This window comes from Setaria italica, chromosome III (genome assembly GCF_000263155.2).
Source record: "Setaria italica strain Yugu1 chromosome III, Setaria_italica_v2.0, whole genome shotgun sequence".
Taxonomy (NCBI): domain Eukaryota; kingdom Viridiplantae; phylum Streptophyta; class Magnoliopsida; order Poales; family Poaceae; genus Setaria; species Setaria italica.
The window spans coordinates 19167006-19186611 of record NC_028452.1 but is presented as its reverse complement, the minus strand read 5'-3'; the positions used below and the strand labels follow the sequence as shown (position 1 = coordinate 19186611).

At 41.8% G+C, this 19606-nt stretch overlaps 3 protein-coding genes across 4 annotated transcripts in view; 1 reads left to right on the top strand and 2 right to left on the bottom strand.

Moving 5' to 3' along the window:
- Positions 1-4609: 4609 nt before the first annotated feature.
- LOC101769985 lies at positions 4610-10433 on the top strand. 2 transcript variants are annotated; one of them, XM_004961925.3, is made up of 12 exons: positions 4610-5333; positions 5894-6219; positions 6373-6465; positions 6549-6639; positions 7344-7431; positions 7688-7785; positions 7943-8012; positions 8558-8658; positions 8949-9065; positions 9174-9250; positions 9347-9391; positions 9508-10433. In XM_004961925.3, the coding sequence occupies exons 1-12, from the start codon at positions 5010-5012 to the stop codon at positions 10022-10024; spliced, it is 1947 nt and encodes a 648-aa protein (XP_004961982.1). In that variant the 5' UTR covers positions 4610-5009; the 3' UTR covers positions 10025-10433. The 2 variants fall into 2 exon arrangements, with proteins under 2 accessions (XP_004961982.1, XP_004961981.1); XM_004961924.3 differs by having other exon boundaries at positions 6534-6639.
- A 100-nt stretch (positions 10434-10533) lies between these two features.
- LOC101770655 (DAR GTPase 3, chloroplastic) lies at positions 10534-17795 on the bottom strand. Its single transcript, XM_004961926.4, has 9 exons — positions 17623-17795; positions 12550-12696; positions 12323-12439; positions 12095-12238; positions 11901-11987; positions 11466-11581; positions 11183-11364; positions 10997-11054; positions 10534-10907 (listed from the first exon to the last, which is right to left on the bottom strand). The coding sequence occupies exons 1-9, from the start codon at positions 17764-17766 to the stop codon at positions 10784-10786; spliced, it is 1119 nt and encodes a 372-aa protein (XP_004961983.1). The 5' UTR covers positions 17767-17795; the 3' UTR covers positions 10534-10783.
- A 159-nt stretch (positions 17796-17954) lies between these two features.
- LOC101758497 (probable magnesium transporter NIPA6) overlaps positions 17955-19606 on the bottom strand; it is a 3597-nt gene continuing 1945 nt past the window's right edge. Inside the window, exon 7 of the mRNA XM_012844509.1 lies at positions 17955-17984. Coding sequence (XP_012699963.1) covers positions 17955-17984 — 30 coding nt within the window. The remainder of the gene's footprint in view (positions 17985-19606) is intronic.

The following is a 19606-nucleotide window of genomic DNA, read 5'->3' as shown; positions in this document are numbered from 1 at the left end:
GTGGTTTCTAATCCGGTATTTTAGGTTGTTGCACTTTTCAAATCGCATGTTGTGCATGTATATTATGTTTCCTTCAACTCATACATATGCATTGTCATGTAGACAATCCGTTAGTGGACGGTCTCTACGAGTTGGTGGCCGTGTCTGAGAGTAAGCAGCTCGAAGCCTCTTCAGAGGGAGCGCCACAAGGACTGCACCAGAGTACGGAAGAGCCCAAGGCTGATTCCAAAGGCAAGCCCCGGAGCATAACCCCTAATTTTAAAACTACCATGTCTTATGAGTACTAATTTTTTACTGCATTAAGTTCTAGGAGTTGAATGAAACCTTAGTTGCATGATCCTTAGGATTCCAGGCTCAAATACTAGTATGTGCAGGACGAGTAGTGCCATGCTTAATCAGGAGCAATAAAAGTCAAGTGATCTCCTGTCACTCGCGAGAAATAGGACCTCTCGGTTCAAGGAAAAACTACTCGGAACTAGAATTGAAAGATGGAAGAATTGGAGACCGGGCGGAGATAGAAAGAAAAGAAAGTCTGGAATGTTGGTTACACTCCGCCCGTGTCGATTAAGGCATGTTCGTTGTGGCCATGCTGATCAAGTTTGAACTGTACAATGCACCTGCCGAAAGTAAGAGGTATTTGAAATTGGTAAAGCCTAGTACCTTATTGCGTGATAGTAGTTTGAGTTCGTCCTAATCCCTATTCGTGTACTAGTTTATAACTCATGGCAGGCCCTAGGAGGTACCGGTGGGGATTGGTACTCGAGGGGCGCAACGGTTCTCAAATGCCCTCGTTCTTTAAGGGAACCGTTTGTCATATGTTGCTTGATAGGGCAAGTCATATGCCGGGTGTATAGGTCCACCTTGCAAGGTTTTAAATCGAATCGATTCGCCACCGCTCTCATTTAAGAGAACCTTGATCTCTTCATCACATCGTAGTAAGAAGTGGAATGAAAGAAGTGGAAACATGCTCCGTTAAGTTGTTATCTCGCTACTTGTTTACCTTACCTTGAAAAAGTTTTACAAAGTTGCTCACCTAAAGTAATTTAGTTCAACTGTAAATGGAGGTTAGTAAGGATCCACCCCTAGTTGCTTTTGTTGGCAAAATAAGCCCCTCAGCCAAAAAACCTTACATACTAGAAGTCGGCTGAGTATAGTCCCTGGTCGGTTAAGTCTTGCTGAGTATTAGTATACTCAGCCTTGCTTGTTGATGTTTTTCAGGGCTTAGTGCTTACTTGTTTGAGCTAGTTGCTGGTCAACCCTGGGACGGTCGTCCTCTACCCAAGGGGTGGTCAGTAAAGTGGTCTCTAGACTCGGCGTAAGCGTACTCGGGTGAAGGAGTACTCGGACGGATGACATGAGGACGGGCTACCCATGTCACTATGTACCTGTTGTCATCGTATCGCTTAGACTTCCGCTGTAGCTATTTTATTTCCAACTCTGACTTGTAATCCGCTGCGAACTTCAAACTTGTTCCAAAACTTGTGTGTACTTATTTGGTACTCGGTTAATGAGTACTCTATGTTGTTATCAAATGTTTTGTTGTATCATCTGCTCTCACCGTCGCGGGAGCTCTGTGCATATGGGTTCGATCGAAGGGATCAGTGGTAGAATCGGACTTGGCCCGACAGACTGTCAGATTACACCGTTTTAAGTGCACGTTGACCTGACTAGTTGTTTCAAGGATGGTTAAGTGTACTTAAGCCGGTTTAATTTGGACGGTTCCAGCACATGCTGATCCTTTTGATAGATTCCATGTGTTTGTGTTTCAGAAGCGACTGGTAGCATAGCAATCAGGTACGCATTGCATGCAAGATAAGCCACCATCGCGCCGCTGTTGACAATCTCAACAAGCGGCAAGGGGAAGGGGTTAAGTAAACGAAAAAAACAGTCCACGCAAGAAAAGTAAAAGTAAAGCAGTACAAAAAGTGCAAGGAAAGAAAAGACCGGTGAGGAGACGGGCGTAGTGCCACTGACCTTGTCGCCGCGAAAGGTCACCGGCTTGTTTTTTGTCACCCTTTTTTTCACCTCGAAAGGTGAATATTCTTCGACGATGTTGCTGCTTTCCACGGACACAAAAAGTAGCCTACTGGCTGCTGCCCTAGCCGGGGGTCTGCCGTCTGCGTCGAGATCCGAGGCAGCAAAGTGGTTGTTGCTCTGCGCTACCTGCACAGCAGCGAGATGTCCGATGTGCATGCACCTCCTCGCATTCACCGTGCCTGATGGATGGATGACTGGCACGTTCAAACAGTCACGTGGTGATCGCGGTCCTCGGGGGTCGGAGGAAGCCACCGTGTGAACTCACATGTGCAGGGGAGTAGAATTATTAAACAAGTTCACGTATGACTCGTGTCATGTTAGCTTAATCAAAAAACAGGGAGCCTGTTAGCTTAATGATAAAACAGTGAGGGATCACTGAAAACTGAATGATGTAGTTACGCTGATCTACCGCGCTAGGAAATTAAACGCACGCTTGTATGACAAGCGTAAAATGTTTGCCGGTGTAGCAACCAAGACAGAATGATTACCGACTTCTTGTTGCCTTTGCCTAAATAACTTCTTTCCCCTAGTGAATGAGGGATAAAATGGCTGGATACTCACGCGCTTCTCTGTTTTTTTTCTTCTTCTTCTTTCCCTGTCCAACATTCCAACGCCGTGTTGACATATCTCCGTCAATGACTCCGACGAACTTCCCATCCAAGCCTCCCGCCTCCATCTGACCTCTTTCCTCCACTCTGGTAACTTCTCGTTGTTCTGAATCTATCACAGTTAGGGTCTGTTCGGCTCCAACATGTTAAAGTTTAACACTCGTCATATCGGATGTTTGGATGCTAATTAGAAGTATTAAATATAAAATAATTACAAAACTAATTGCACAGTTGGAGTGTAATTCGCGAGACGAATCTATTAAGCCTAATTAGTCCATGATTTGACAATGTGGTGCTACAGTAACCATTTGCTAATGGTGGATTAATTAGGCTTAATAGATTCGTCTCGCGAATTAGCACAGGGTTCTGCAATTAATTTTATAATTAGCTCATGTTTAGTTCTCCTAATTAGCATCCAAACATCCGATGTGACACTGTTAAAGTTTAGCACCTCGTATCCAAACACCCCCTTAGATGTCACCGCACGCGCTATGGCAACATATCATTCTCCATCTGTTGACCGAGTGTTGTGAGGGATATTGTGATTCCATACAACTAGTAAGCAATAGCAGCGATTTTTTGACATTGATGGATAGCATAAGTTGAGGGTGGCGTTCCTCCATGCCTAGCTCTAGCCATAGCTAATAAGCAACAGCGTTATAGTCCTAATAAGCCGTCATAAAACACATAAAGGCTCCAGTATTAAAGGACAGGAAAATACCGTAGTAAGATCTTGGGAGATATGTGTTTCTTATAATCTTTGCTAAAATTCACTTGTCATATAGAATCACCGGTAAAAGAACTATTCATATCTATTTATGCTTTTATTTTTCCCCTTCTTGATTGTGTTAACATATGCAAAAGAGAAAAATCAATCCTGGTTGTGTGTTGGGTTGTCTAACAACACAAAGTTTGGATTAGAAAAATTGAAAATTCACAGTGCACCAAGAATCACGATCACCTCCAACCACAATGATGTATTTGCAAATGGTTTTGTGTGTGGTCGTTTTGAATTTTCTATATACATGATTTTTCTATGCATCTAAATATACATTATATCTGGATACATAGCAAAATTTATATATCTAGAAAAGTTAAAATGATCTACAATTTGGAACAGTGGGAGTACAATTAAGCAAGGATGGCAAATCTGTGAGCATATTGCTAACGGAAACATATTTTGAAGGAATCTCGGATATTGTTCCGCACTTAGCTCTAGAAATAACTAGAATCTCGGATAGTGTTCTGTATCTAGCTCTAGCAATAAGCTAAGCAACTACATTTTGGTTCCCACAAACGGTTACAAAATACATGATGATTCCAGGAAGAAAAAATACCACATCAGGATCTCATTGGGATTGGTGATATTTGTTGCAATCCTTCTAAAATTTCACTTGTTGTAGAGATATTATAGTAAAGAACCATCAATCCATCAATTAAGAAATCCATCATAACCTTGGTTGGATATTTTTGTATCACCTTAACATCAATCCATCAATCCCTGGTTGGATGTTGGATCACCCAACAAGAAGTTCAGGTGTACCTTTGAACATAACAATATATTTGGAAATACCTGCGTATGTACGCAGGCAGGATGTCGACCATTACAATTAAGCAATAACGACAATTTTATAGCTGTTGATGAGATAACTGATGCTGTAGGAATCTCAATTACTGTTCCACATCTAGCTCTAGCAATAAAAGTTATATGACTTTGTTCGCTCCTTGCGTACGGTTACATAATCTTGAAGATTTTCAAGGATTAGAAAAATGCCGTAGTATGAAACCATGACAAAGGAGATGCCATTTCTTATAATCTTTTTTTTTGCAAATTTACTTGTTAGATGTGAAACAGATGCATTCTACGGATAATTGTACCTAAAATAAATGAAACCTTAATGGTAAAAATCATTTTTAGACTACTGCAGCATTTAGTGACTCTCACTCGACTTTCACTGGTTCTTCCTCCACCTCCAGCCCCAGCCCGAATTCATTTCCCCGGCCTCCAGCACCTCACCGGCATCCGGGGCGTCGCAGCCTCCTCCCACCTCCCGCCATCAGCATAAAAAAAGAGAGAAAAAAGGGGAAAATCCCCTCTTCCCCTGACCGGGGTCGCCGCCGCCGGACACATCTCTAGTCTGCTTCCACTGGAGCACGCTACCTCGAATTCTTCTCTCGCAGTCGTCCCCCTCCTCCCGTGTACTAAAGCGGGTGTGCAGATCCATCCGGACTTGGATCGATTCCTTCTTTCCTTGCCAGTAAAGCCCAAGCATTCTTGGATGGACTCCGTCCCTGGCTCCGCCGGCGGCAAGAAATCGGATTAAGACAAGGTGGGGGATCAGGGTATTCGTTTGGGGAAAGGGGATGGGAGGCCTCTGCTCGAAGGTTTCAGCCGTAGACAAGTCGCCGAGCGACACCACGCTTGGCCGGAACCAGGTTGCCGATCATGAGCCAGGGGCGGTGTTGGAGGTGGAGAAGCCGCCGGTGTCCGGAGAGGCGGCTGCGGCGGCAAAACGGCTGGAAGAGCAGCAGCAGTCTTTCTCGTTCATGGAGAGCGTCGTGCCTGGGCTTGCTTTTCGTGGCGGGCATAACGCCGGCGGCGACGCGGGGTCCAGGGCCTCGCCGCAGCTGACCAGGTCGCTGTCGCAGAGGGCTGGTTTGGGCAAGGCAAAAGCTGGCGCTGCCAAGGTTTGAGGAATTCTTGCGCTTCTTGTTTGATCTACGTTTAACTTGAATCAGGCAGCAATAACATCGCATGTTTTGTAAAGTAATAGTTGTTCCAAGTGATTCTTAGTATTTTGCTAGATTTCAGTGATATAGGTACAGTGTCCCTACGGTACATAGCAACCAAATAATTCTAATCATGATACTGTTATATATTGCGGACATAACTCACTATTTGTTCAGTATCTATATTCTTCTCTATCATTTCAATTTGGAATTTTTCTTGTAGTGATCATGCTATTCTGTATGTCTTATTAAGGTAATATGCTTATTGAGTGCTTATTGGCATCCTGGCAAAAGAAATTTAGTCATTAATGTTCTGTAAAACAACTTATAGTTAAATGGTTTACCATGCGCTAGCTCACTCGTCTATGCTATTATATTTTGGCAGCTACATGCACTCCAATTATCCTTTTCTATGACCCGATGGTTCTATACCTCAGTCTAGGTTGAATGCTGTGTTTATGGTGGAAATTGTTAGATAGGCTTCTCTGCCATTCATATTTGTTTTTTTACTGAAACAGGTTTCAGAAGTGAGCTCAATTTTAGGTAGAGCTAGCACTGTTGGGCTTGAGAAAGCAGTGGAGGTTCTAGACACACTTGGCAGTAGCATGACAAGTTTAAATTCTAGTAGTGGTTTTGTGTCAAGTAATGCAGCAAAGGGAAACAAAATATCTATGTTGGCTTTTGAGGTGGCAAATACTATAGTTAGAGGCTCCAATCTGATGCGTTCTCTGTCAGAGCCTAGCATAAAGCATCTCACAGAAGTAGTGTTTCATTCAGAAGGTGTTCAACACCTTATATCCAAAGATACTGATGAATTACTCAAGATGGCAGCTGCTGACAAAAGGTTTGTGCTCATCTGCACTTCATATCATGTATCCTAATATCTTCGTGCTTGTCATTCACTACCCTGCCAGATATATATGGAAAAAACTGCACTTCACATTTCCCTTATATGTTGAATTCAAGTCCTTATTCCTTAATATGTTAATTTCTACAGGGAAGAGTTAGAAGTATTCACAAAAGAGGTTGTCCGCTTTGGAAACCGTTGCAAGGATCCTCAGTGGCACCACTTGGACCGCTACTTTGAAAAGTACACTTTTTCCCCCAGCACCTGCATTTGTGGATGTGTTTACTTTAGGCTACTAACTTGTAATTCAGTTTAAATTCCTTTAGGTTGGCATCAGAACGAACACCACAAAATCACCTGAAAGAAGATGCAGAATCAGTAATGCAGAAATTGGTCACCTGCGTCCAATGCACAGCTGTAAGGATGCTCAGATTTATTTAGCTTCAGTGACTTAATTGCTAGTCGACCTGAACTTGCTTGGGACTAAATGGATTTGTTGTTGTTGTGGTCGATGACTTATTTGCATTACATACAATGCCATTTTGGCTGCTTCTGTATTGTAGTCAAACTGATAAATAGTTTAAGACTCTGTCTTGGCTAGACAGTTGACAAAATATTGCATTCTCTTTGGCAGTTAGAGTTCTCAACACTTAGTTTTGGTGCCATCTGACCAAATTTCTTTGGTTCCTCGAAAGTTTGTTGCCAGGATAGCATTTACTGCCAATAGCAGTATCCATGCACTGTATGCTCTATTTTCTTGCAGTTTCAAAATGTTGGTCAATCTATAATGTGGAGTGAGACAGTCAGACAGCTAAGTTTTGATCATCAATAGACGAAGATTTATCTAGTTTTGCCAGATGAAGCTTTTATATTCACTATGAAACTTTCATAACATATAACTTTTGAGATTTGCAACAATGTATTATGACACAAAGTAGTAATCAAAATGATGCAAAATGCTGTCGTGGATACCTGTATTGCTCTGTATAGGCTAGGGATAGTATAATTGCATTATTTGAATAAGGAATCCCTAGCATCATTGACGAAGTTGTGCTTTTGTTTTTTGGCATTTGCCTGTCTTCTTATTACTGACTTCTCTGCTAATTCACTTTTGCTCTCAGGAATTATATCATGAATTTCATGCTTTGGATAGGTTTGAAGCTGATTACCGTCTTAAACAGAAAGAGCATGATGGCTTGAGTTCAAGAGGTCAGTTATGTTTATGACCTGTAATGCTGCATTAAATATAGCCTGGCTGCAGTAAAAAAAACTCATGTACGGTACCCCGAGTATGAGTAGGTAACAAATAAAACTCTCATGATACATCTCAAGGATTTCTTGGACAGGACCTATTTCATTTGATTAACCAGTCAATAAGAATGGATATTATTGACTGGATAATATGATCTCCAAACATAGTTTTAGCTTTTAATGAATTATAAAACAACTTGTGATTTATTTGCAGGAGACAGTCTGGATATACTGAAGCAGGAAGTGAAGGGTCAGAGTAAGCATGTTAAAAATTTGAAAAAGAGGTCACTTTGGTCCAAGAATTTGGAAGAGGTTGGTATGAGGTGCCTTTGTTAAAAATCTATCATATTATCAAGTGATGGCAAGGGAAGGCAGTTTTAGGATATTGATTACCACTAATCTTATTCCAAGCATCCTTCTCTATCATCTTATTCCAAGGTTTAAATAGTATTTTTTTTTTTCTTCCCAGGTGATGGAAAAGCTTGTAGACATTGTTCACTTCTTACATTTGGAGATACATAACACCTTCGGTCGTGCTGGTATAATCTTTATGAATCCTACTTATCGTTGTAGCACAGTTTGAACTGCTTTTGACTGCTAGTGTTTCTTGAGTGTGGTGGTTTGAAGAAACATATTTGCTTTGTCTGGGGTATATTTATTATGTTTACTTTGTCATAACAGATTTACCCTGGTAACCCCATATAAATTATGAAAACTGAGAATGCATTCTAATGTATTTGGTTAAGTCTATCATGCCTGCAAGTTCTTGGATCGACTGATTCAAAAATCAGAATGCATGTCTCTTTTACCTACTCCGTAGATACTTCTTATGTTTTTTAGATATTTTATTTGTTTATTGTTTATCTTGTTTTAATGAACCCCCCCCCCCCCCCGGCGTCCTCTCTGGGTAAAACACGTCTTAGTTGCATGCATGGTAGGACAACCTTAATTATTCTTTCAGTTTGTCCTGGTATGTTACTGAAGTCAAAAATGATTCTTCTCAAAGGACTGCATGATTCTTGTTGTGTACCACCTTTTTAGTTGTGACAATGATCTAGAGTTTCTTGCATCTATCTGACTGTAGACAGCGAAGAGCCGCAAGAACCTGCCAAACATTATAATAGATTGGGACCAGCAGGCCTTGCGTTGCATTATGCGAATATCATCAATCAGATCGATAATCTTGTAAGTGCACATACTCTTCTAGAGTCTTACTGAACTACTTTCATGATTAGAAGATAATCTTCTCGACCTTCATACATCAACCATATTGTGGGCTATCAATGCAATAAGTCTTTAATCAAGTCCCATTTCATGCTTCAAGACTGTCGGAAAATGAGGACTATTTTTACAAGGACACTGTAGTTTATGTTATAAATTGGCATCACAGCCTGCCGTGAAAAGTCTTCTCATGGGACAGTTACTTCAACTTTAGTTTCTTTACGATATCTTAACAAGGATTGATCAATTGGTAGGTTTCTCGATCATGTGCAATGCCTACAAATGCAAGGGATACCTTATATCATGGTTTGCCACCTACTGTCAAATCTGCTCTCCGTTCTAAGCTACAATCTTTTGAACTCAAGGAGGAGGTATGCCAGGCTAGAGTCTCAAATTAACTAATTACTATTACTATGATCGAACAGTATGAATCACTATGCCATGCTATCCACCTGAACATTTCTGCTAAATGAATGCAGCTTACAGCTCCTCAGATCAAAGCTGAAATGGAGAAAACTCTGCGATGGCTTGTCCCTTTTGCTAGTAACACAACTAAGTAATTTAATCTTTCCTAATCACCTATTATCTGACTATTTACAACTGCAATGCTTACTTATATCATACTTAGAATGTGGTTACTTGTTCATACCAGGGCATACCATGGCTTCGGTTGGGTTGGAGAGTGGGCAAATACAGGGTTAGCATCTGTACATTCATCCTAAATAGATATCTGATAAACTGAAGTTTCTCAGTGATGTAAATAGAAATTGATGAAAGTATGATTTATCTCTGACAACCTCGTTTCTGATGCAGATCTGAGTTAAACTGCAAGATATCAGGGCAAATGGACACGACCCGAATCGAGACATTGTATCATGCTGAGAAGGAGAAGGCTGATGTGCTTATCCTGGAGCTTGTCGTGTGGCTTCATCATCTTATATGTAAATCAAGAAATGGCCATGGAGGTCTAAGGTCTCCCATCAAATCTCCCATGAGCTCACCAACAAAAAAGGGTGCCACAATCACACTGTTGGAAGGCAAAACGAACAATTCGTCACCAATTCTGACACAAGAGGATCAGGATATGCTAAGGGATGTTAAGTACAGGAAATTTGTCCCTGGAATAAGCAAAAGTCAAGAGTTTGACACAACGTCAAGTTACAGCAAACAGAGTAGGCTGAGCAAGAGCAATAGCCACTCTCCAGCCAGTGGCAACAGGAAAGACATTCTTCCAGTTAGGAGGTCTTCCATGTTTCCAGTTATTGACTTCGAGATTGACAGGACCAAAGCTTTGGATCTAATCGACAGGCTTGATGATCTAAAAATATAATGAGCATCGAAGCTAACTGAAACATAAACCTGAAATTTATGCAGTCGTCTGCTATCTTGAAAGCGCCAGCAGGGATGTAAAAAAATAGTATGTATCAGCAGGCCGCCCGTCAGAGACTCTGGTGAGGAACTAACAGTGTCAAATTGGAGCTGAGAAACTGGTGGTAGCAAAGATGGCATCGTGATAGGAAAACATGTTGTAAAAATTATCTGTCGTTTCTACCTGTACAAGAAATGGAAAGTCCAATTTTTTAAAAAGAGGGGGTAAAAGTATCTAGATGTTCTAAATTTTCATGGCCACTTGGCAGGAATGGTTCCAATGCCCATATGGAAACTTATAGGTTGTATGAACTGCAGTCTTACTTTTGGAAACAGAAATTTAAGCAAGTAATAAACTATAGATGGATACCTATTGTCGGAGCCCAAAACTTAAACTTCAGTACCCCAATTTAATGGATCATCCAGAAGTGCACACAAGCAACTAAAAATGCATCGTTGCAACCCGCTTTCGCTTCTTAAACTAACGTTGCATAGTGAGCTCAGTCAAGTGATTATACAAATCAGCACGGTTTCTTTGGACTGCGTAATAACAGCAGCAGCATTAATGATGCGTTGCGTCTTTAGATGGACATCTATTCTTCAATTCCTCGTACAAGTGCAGGAAAAACTGTCCTATAATGGTGCCACGAAGAGCATTACATTGTGTTGTACTATGAACAAGTACATCTCTAGCATCTAAAATTATCTAATGTCTCCATTGCTAGGTCGGAGGTCTCTCCAGCGCCACCCAACCAAATTTGCCTTTCCTGTAGTCTGACAATATGCGGAAAGCTGCTTGATTTGCATCTCCATTGAACAAGTGAACGGAGAGCTTTGTAACAAACCTGCAATTTGTTGAGCATGCCATCAGAACATCGACTTTAACTTCTAGGTCCATGTTGAAAAGAGCTAGAGAGGATCAATCAGAGCATACGTTTTACCGCAGTCGTCGTCTACATCAATCCTATATCGCCTTCGAAATGCTTCAGAACCTGTTCAATGTAAGCCCATCAGCGATGATTTGAAGACATGTGCAAAATAAAAACATATAAAAAGTAGATGGAGTATTACTATCAGCTCAAATATAATACGATAATTATTAGCTTATCAGAAAACAGACCTACTGCCGGGTGTCTTATCAACATTTGTACAAGAATCGCCGCCACATCAGGGAAATCATACGATCTTTCTCCAATATCATCACATATAGCAAGCTTAATTGCAGCTGTCTGGTCACTAATTCGCATAGGCAAAATTCCAGGTGAATCTAGCAACTCTAGGTCTGTTCCGAAACGAACCCACCTGTTCAGAGTTTCAAATGTTAGAAACCGAATGATGCAAATACAGGATTGTTTGTATGGGTACACAATGTAAAATTACACTTATGCAACTACATAGCTTACTTCAGCTCTCTTGTGACACCTGGTCTCGGTGCTGCTGGGCACATTCTTCGTTTTAGCAAGCGATTAATCAAGGAAGATTTACCAACATTTGGATATCCAACTATTCCAGCTCGAACCTTTCAAGGCACAATAGAAACAAGTTGCAAAGTAAACATGTCATGGTTGATCATTATATTTTGAATAATCAACATATTTTTTATTTTCAAAGAAGTTCCCAAAAAAATTATGAATGAATGTATAAAAAAGCGAGTTACTGTAATCAAAAGGAAATGGCCTAGAGGCTTCACAGTATTATGCTAATAGTTTGGAGTTTGAACATAACATGCAAATTCTATGACGCCTCAAACAAGTCCTATGACATACTAATCTTCACAAACAGAGTAATTAAATGAGCCAATGAAAACAATAAAACCAACAAGATATCAGTTGGATTACCGGACGAGGAAGTAGTCCCTTTTCCTTTCGCTTTGTGTTCACACCAGATGCTACCGATTTTGCCATCCTACCTAATTTCATTGTACCCTGAACACCAGCAAAGAAAATGATGTCAAATGAATGGCACATGCATAAGGTAATCAACCAGAAAGGCCTGATCAGTTAGCTGCCAAAACTGAACGAGGCTATCTTACCATGCCCAGCTGCCCATTGGCGAACACAACTTTGTTGCCGTGATTAGCAAAGTAAGTAGCCCATGCATTCCTGTCCTCAGTTGAGATCATATCCTCGCGATTCAAGACTATGATCCTTCTCCGGTTGCCTAGCCAGGAGTCCATCTGATCACACACAGCATAACTTTAGTAACATCTCAAGTTGGTGTTTTGTACAGATAAATACGAGCAATCACCAAAAGCATTAACCTTAGGGTGGCTGGTGGACAAGGGAATCCTAGCATCACGGATTTCTATGACAACATCCATAAGCCTCAACTGTTCCTTCAATTCTTTCTCTGTTTTTGCAATATGACCAGGATACCACTGCAAAGTGCCAATTGAACGACAAAAAATGAACATTAGCTAATTCTACAACGCATATGATGCTGAGTAGATATGCCGGTTTAATTGATTCCACTAATGCACACCTATACCTGCACTGGACGCAGGGATCTGGTCCAGTAGCGCAAATCAGCATCCAAGGTTTCCCAGTATCTCTCTTCTTCAAACTCCTCGTCTGCATAGTGTGAGAGACCTAATCTCTCTTTCTCATATAAACCAAGCAATGTGTCGCCAGCAACCTAATAATGCACCATAGCATGAGAAAATGAAACAGTGTATCTGAACATCAGACTGGTACCAATGAATGTGCCTAATCCAACTTATAATTGCGGTAAACAGTACCATAAATGAGAAGCCATCATTATTTTCTAAATGGAGCTCTTATATAAAGTAATGATGATCATGATGCTTTCACAGGCAGTTCACAAACCGTCCAAGACTGAAGCTGAAGTATTTGTTAGTCGACAGTTGGATGGTAACTGAAAGATATCACCCAACTATTTTTGGCCAAAAACCTTGCCCGTTTAGGTTTTGCTTTCGGATTTATTCTCTATTAATTAAAAAAAGATTACTAGAAGGAACAGGCATGTTTTCAGCGATCTCTGGAACCCTGCACACAACTGCATAACTAAGACCAAGTAGTAAAGACACTGACTCTGGAACCAATACTTCGACAAAACACGCGTATGCAATCACGGAGTTTTTCTAGGGTTATTCGTTGTTGGATTCTCAACTTGGCAGCATACATCACAAGGGTTATATCTTTTCTCTGTAGAATACGCGGGAGCGCATGGAACAGAGACAATTGCAACCGTTCCATTGCAACCAGCACGCCCACAATAGAGCTGCAGAATGCAAACGAATATCTCCAAATGCGAGGAGGCCGGCAACTAATTGTTAGATGAAAGAGTTCTAGAAGAATCTGCTGTGCGTATCTTACCTTGTGTAACAAACCGTGTATACAGAGAACAGTCCAGGCCTTTAGGAACTCATTGAGAATAGATTGGCATGTAATTATAGGCTACCAAATATAGCTCCTTGAGTTACGGACTGTGATCTGTGTACACCTATTTGTATGCTACAGTTGGGGCTTTTCCAACTATCAATTGATTCAACACGCATCCGCCTGGTACCCAAGATAGGGGCCGGCGTTCCTCCACCTGCAATGGTGGGCGCCATGGTGGCTACAACCGTGGCGGCAACAGCAGCAACTATAATCAGCGCAACCTCTACAACACCGCCAACGACAAGTCGCTCTGCCAGGTGTGCTTCAAGCCAAATCACACCGCTGCTGAATGTTGGCATCGCTTCGAGGAAGACTTCGTCCCCGACAGAAGACTTGTTGCTGCTGCTAATCGTGCACCGGTAGATTCTACCTGGTACACCGACACTGGAGCATCCGACCACATCACCGGAGAACTTGAGAAGCTGCACATCCGTGACAAGTACTACGGCACGGATCAGATCCACACCGCAAGCGGTTCAGGTATGAACATTAGTCATATTGGGCATGCCACTATTCACACCCCTAGTAATCATGATATTCATCTACGAAATATTCTCCATGTTCCAGAAGCTCAAAAAAATCTTATTTCCGTTCATCGTCTTGCCACTGATAACAATGCTTTTCTTGAATTTCACCCGAATTATTTTTTGGTAAAGGATCAGGACACGAAGAAGGTCATTCTTGAAGGGGAGTGTCGCCATGGTCTTTACCCTTTCCCAGCACCATCCAATAAAAACGCCTACATCGCCACCAAAGTTCCCTTCTCACGGTGGCATAGTCGTTTGGGTCATCCTTCTTTAGCTATAGTGAAGCAAGTTATCAGTAGGAATAAACTCCCTTTGTTAGGTGAGGCATCTAGTTCTTCAGTTTGTGATGCCTGTCAACAGGCAAAGAGCCATCAACTCCCCTACACTAGATCTGATAGTAAGTCTAGTTCTCCTTTGGAGCTCATCTTCTCCGATGTATGGGGCCCTGCCATTGAGTCTGTAGGGAGATATCGCTATTATGTAAGCTTCATTGATGATTTTAGCAAATTTACCTGGATCTATCTTATTAAGCACAAGTCTGATGTTTTCCATAAGTTTCAAGATTTTCAAGCCATGGTAGAACGACAGTTCAATAAGAAAATCCTTGCTGTGCAGAGTGATTGGGGAGAATATGAGAGACTTAATTCCTTTTTTACTAAAATTGGCATCGTGCATCACGTGTCTTGCCCTCATACACATCAACAAAATGGCGACGCAGAACGTAAACATCGCCATATCGTTGAAGTTGGCCTTTCTCTCCTCTCATATGCCTCCATGCCTCTCAAGTATTGGGATGAGGCTTTCATTGCTGCCGTACATCTTATTAATCGCCTACCTAGCCGTGTCATTCACTTCACAACTCCCCTTGAGCGCCTCTCCAACCAGAAACCTGACTACTCATCCATGCGCACTTTTGGATGTGCATGTTGGCCTCACCTACGACCCTATAATTCTCACAAACTCCAATTCCGATCGAAACAGTGTGTTTTCTTAGGATATAGCGTCCTCCACAAGGGTTTCAAGTGTTTAGATGTTGCCTCGGGACGTATCTATGTCTCACGTGACGTGATCTTTGATGAGACAGTATATCCTTTTTCCCACCTCAATCCTAATGCTGGAGCAAAGTTACGTGCTAAAGTTATTCAACTACCACCAAAAGTTTGGGTCCCAAGTTCCTTCTTTAGGGGTGAATCTGTGGCTAACCCATATGCTAATGTTTCATCTAACCATATTACTGAGTTGTCTGATGAGCAGGAAGAAAACTTGGCGCAAAATTCTGAAGACAACAACTCAGAAGAGCTCGCCGGTGCAGCTAACATCACGCTGCCTCCGGTCACTGAGCACGAGGAGGATTTGCCTCCTGCTGCTGCGGCACCAACGGTCGCATCGTCTTCGGGAGTTGAGTCTGGCTTGTTGCTGCCTTCAAGGGTGACGGAGGCCCTGTCTGGCAGCGACACGCAACGAACACAGACTGCACCGGCCGCACATGCGACCGAGGGGGGACAACGTCAGCCCGGACTCTCTGCTCCACTAGATTCTGCGCACGGTGATTCGCTGGGATCCTCTGTGTCATCGCCTGCAGCCGGTCCTTCATCGCCAAGAACTAGGTTACAACATGGCATCCGGCGTCCCAAAGTCTACACTGACGGAACTGTTAGGTATGGCCTCCTTGCTAGTACTGGTGAACCCAACAGTCTTGATGAAGCCTTAGCAAATGACGATTGGAAGCAAGCTATGCAATTAGAACATGATGCTCTTATGAAGAATAAAACATGGCATTTAGTTCCTCCTCAAAAAGGCATGAATATAATAGGATGCAAATGGGTATACAAAGTTAAGAGGAAAGCTGATGGTAGTCTGGATAGATATAAAGCAAGGCTGGTTGCTAAGGGATTTAAACAGCAATATGGTATTGATTATGAGGATACTTTCAGTCCTGTAGTAAAGGCGGCAACCATAAGAATTATTCTGTCTATTGCTGTTTCTCGAGGCTGGAGTCTGAAGCAACTTGATGTTCAAAATGCCTTCTTGCATGGTTATTTAGATGAAGAGGTGTATATGCAGCAACCACCAGGCTTTGAAGACTCTACCAGACCCAAATATGTTTGTAAGTTGGACAAAGCTCTCTATGGTCTTAAACAAGCTCCTCGAGCCTGGTATTCACGTCTAAGTGCTAAATTGATGAAGCTGGGATTTCAGGCATCAAAGGCTGATACTTCTTTATTCTTTTATAACAAAGGTGACGTCACTATGTTTGTTCTAGTTTATGTGGATGACATCATTGTAGCTAGCTCTACAGAAAAGGCCACGGCAGCCCTGTTACAAGATCTAAAAGCAGAATTTGCACTTAAAGATCTAGGGGAGCTTCACTATTTTCTGGGCATTGAGGTGAATAAGGTACGGGATGGAATTATTCTAACTCAAGAGAAATATGCTACAGACTTGCTTAAGAGAGTTAATATGGCCGAATGTAAACCTGTTACTACACCTATGGCATCAAGTGAGAAATTGTCCTTATATGAAGGTACTCCTCTCGGTCCAAGAGATGCAACTAACTATAGAAGTGTTGTAGGAGCATTGCAATACCTTACTCTTACTAGACCTGATATTTCATTTGCTGTTACCAAAGTCTGCCAGTTCTTACACTCACCAACTACTGTGCATTGGGAAGCAGTAAAGAGGATTTTGAGATATATAAAGTATTGTACACGGCTGGGACTAAGAATACATAAGTCACAATCTACCTTGGTGAGTGCCTTTTCTGATGCAGACTGGGCTGGTAATATAGATGACAGACGATCTACAGGTGGTTTTGCTATCTTTCTAGGATCAAACTTAGTATCCTGGAGTTCAAGGAAACAACCCACTGTATCAAGGTCTAGTACTGAGTCTGAATACAAAGCAATTGCCAATGCTACTGCTGAGGTGATGTGGATCCAGATTTTACTATATGAACTCAAGATTAATTGCCCAAGAGCAGCTAAACTATGGTGTGATAATATTGGTGCAAAGTACTTGTCAGCAAACCCAGTTTTTCATGCTAGGACTAAACACATAGAAGTGGATTATCATTTTGTCAGAGAACGAGTAACTAGAAGACTTCTGGATATTGATTTTATATCTTCAGGTGATCAAGTTGCAGACGGTTTCACCAAGCCATTGCCAGTTCGGTCTCTGGAACAATTCAAGTTCAATCTCAACCTATCTCGGCTGTGATTGAGGGAGGATGTTAGATGAAAGAGTTCTAGAAGAATCTGCTGTGCGTATCTTACCTTGTGTAACAAACCGTGTATACAGAGAACAGTCCAGGCCTTTAGGAACTCATTGAGAATAGATTGGCATGTAATTATAGGCTACCAAATATAGCTCCTTGAGTTACGGACTGTGATCTGTGTACACCTATTTGTATGCTACAGTTGGGGCTTTTCCAACTATCAATTGATTCAACACGCATCCGCCTGGTACCCAAGATAGGGGCCGGCGTTCCTCCACCTGCCCTCTGATTCATCTAACACTAATAAACATCAAACACAAGAATCGAATCAAAGCAACAGAACAAGAGGAGGAGGAAAAGCAAGAACAAATGGGAGTGGATAAATCAGGCAATACAGAGCCGGGGATAGTACACGAACCATGGCGGATTCGCCGGCCGCCCTGAGAAGCACTCGGCGAGGAAACGTGCCGAAGGGTAAAGGCGCCGTCTTGATCCTCGCCAGCCCCCGCGCCGGCGCCGGCGCCGGCGGGAAGGAGGTGGTGGGTGCGGCCGAGGCTGCCATTGCGAGGGAGAGAGAAGGGAGTGAGGGGATAGCCGAAACGGGTGGGCTTTAGTTAACGGCGCCGATGGATGTTACGGCTGGCTGTCAACGAGCCAAGCTCGAACGAGCCGAGGAGCTTAGGCTTCAGCTCGACATAAACTCGAGTCGAGCTCCACCGAGCCTGATTCGTCACGTTTTGATATCTTGCATCAGTGCATCACATCACATGACTCTTGAACCTGAAAGCCACGACAGTTTCATTTGTCAGGTGCAACGTAACGCTGCAACAACTAACAGAAAAGCTCAGCAATGTGACCAAAATAAGCTCGACTGTTTGGATACTTAGGGGGTGTTTGTTTCTTTAGCACCTCCTAAAATTCATGTCACATCGAATATTTAGATACTAATTAGGAGTATTAAACATAAGCTAATTACAAAACCAATTGCATAGATGGAGACTAATTTGCAAGACGAATCTATTAAGCCTAATTAGTCCAGGATTTGACAATGTGATGTTACAGTAAACATGTGCTAATGATGGATTAATTAGGCTTAATAGATTCATCTCGTGAATTAGCCTTCATCTGTGAAATTAGTTTTATAATTAGCTCATGTTTAGTCCTCCTAATTAGTCTCCGAATATTTGATGTGACATAAATTTTAGTCAGGACTAAAGATCCAAATACCCCCTTAGATAAGCTCGATTGTTTGGATACACCCCACTAAAATTTAGCACATGTCACATCAGATGTTTGGATGCTAATTAGAAGTATTAAATATAAGCTAATTACAAAACTAATTGCAGAACCCTATGCTAATTCGCGAGATGAATCTATTAAGCCTAATTAATCCGTCATTAACAAATGGTTAATGTAGCACCACATTGTCAAATCATGGACTAATTAGGCTTAATAGATTCATCTCGCGAATTAGACTCTATCTGTGCAATTAGTTTTGTAATTAGCTTATATTTAATACTTCTAATTAGCATCCAAACATCTGATGTGACATGTGCTAAATTTTAGTGGGGTGTATCCAAACACCCCCAAAGTTTGCCTCAGAATATATGCGCAGATTCTGTTAGCTCTAGTTCATACATTTACATTAGACTGTACAACATAAATACATCTGCCAAAAACTGTCAAGACTAGCTAGAACCTTTCAGACGGTTGAGGCCACACACAACATATCTGGCTGCACCGCCTTGATGAACTGGCAGCAAAACCTTGCTCATACCAGCAGGCTCGAAGACAGATTGCTTATATCTTACTACAAGGCATCGGCCCAGCTGCCCAGTGTTCAAACTGGAACATTAACAAATCCTACCATTTCTACAAAACTTAGCAATTACTCAGATCGGTCAACCGACCGAAGGAAGGCTGTCTTGAGACGACAATGAGCATAGGAAGCATCATGAGTTTCTCAATGATGAACCATGCAAGGTGGGAAAGCCACAGAACACTGAGCATAAGTAGGATCCTTTCATGGTATTTGAGCATCCTGGAAGGTTTCTAGACAAAGTAGTCTTGTCGCACCACAGTAATGAAGTCGCCAGAGAGTAAATCATCCTCTTTCTGTTTCCCTCCTGTTTCGCTGTTGCCTTGGATATGCCAATATATTGGGGGAAGAGGAGTGTACAAATCTGTAGTTTGTAAAAGAAAAACAGTAAGTTACTATGGTGTCACTTCTGATAAGAGATTTAGATTTTGTTTCCTAATCTAAATAGAGAAGTGGATGGATAACTGTCAATACCCATCCAAGAAAAAACATTGATATTTTTTAATTTTCTAAAGAATCAGAATACAGAAAATCACCAAGTTCCCGTATGACTGCCTGGTTAAGGGAGCCCTCACCGTTCGCT

Coding starts and splice junctions, on each gene's coding strand:
- LOC101769985 (XM_004961924.3), top strand. CDS start 5,010: ATGGGAGGCCTCTGCTCGAAGGTTTCAGCCGTAGACAAGTCGCCGAGC. Junction 7,786..7,942: donor GGTCCAAGAATTTGGAAGAG/GTTGGTATGAGG, acceptor TTTTCTTCCCAG/GTGATGGAAAAGCTTGTAGA. Junction 8,659..8,948: donor TCAATCAGATCGATAATCTT/GTAAGTGCACAT, acceptor ATCAATTGGTAG/GTTTCTCGATCATGTGCAAT.
- LOC101770655 (XM_004961926.4), bottom strand. CDS start 17,766: ATGGCAGCCTCGGCCGCACCCACCACCTCCTTCCCGCCGGCGCCGGCG. Junction 11,582..11,900: donor AGGGACTACTTCCTCGTCCG/GTAATCCAACTG, acceptor GTGCCTTGAAAG/GTTCGAGCTGGAATAGTTGG. Junction 11,055..11,182: donor GATAAGACACCCGGCAGTAG/GTCTGTTTTCTG, acceptor TACATTGAACAG/GTTCTGAAGCATTTCGAAGG.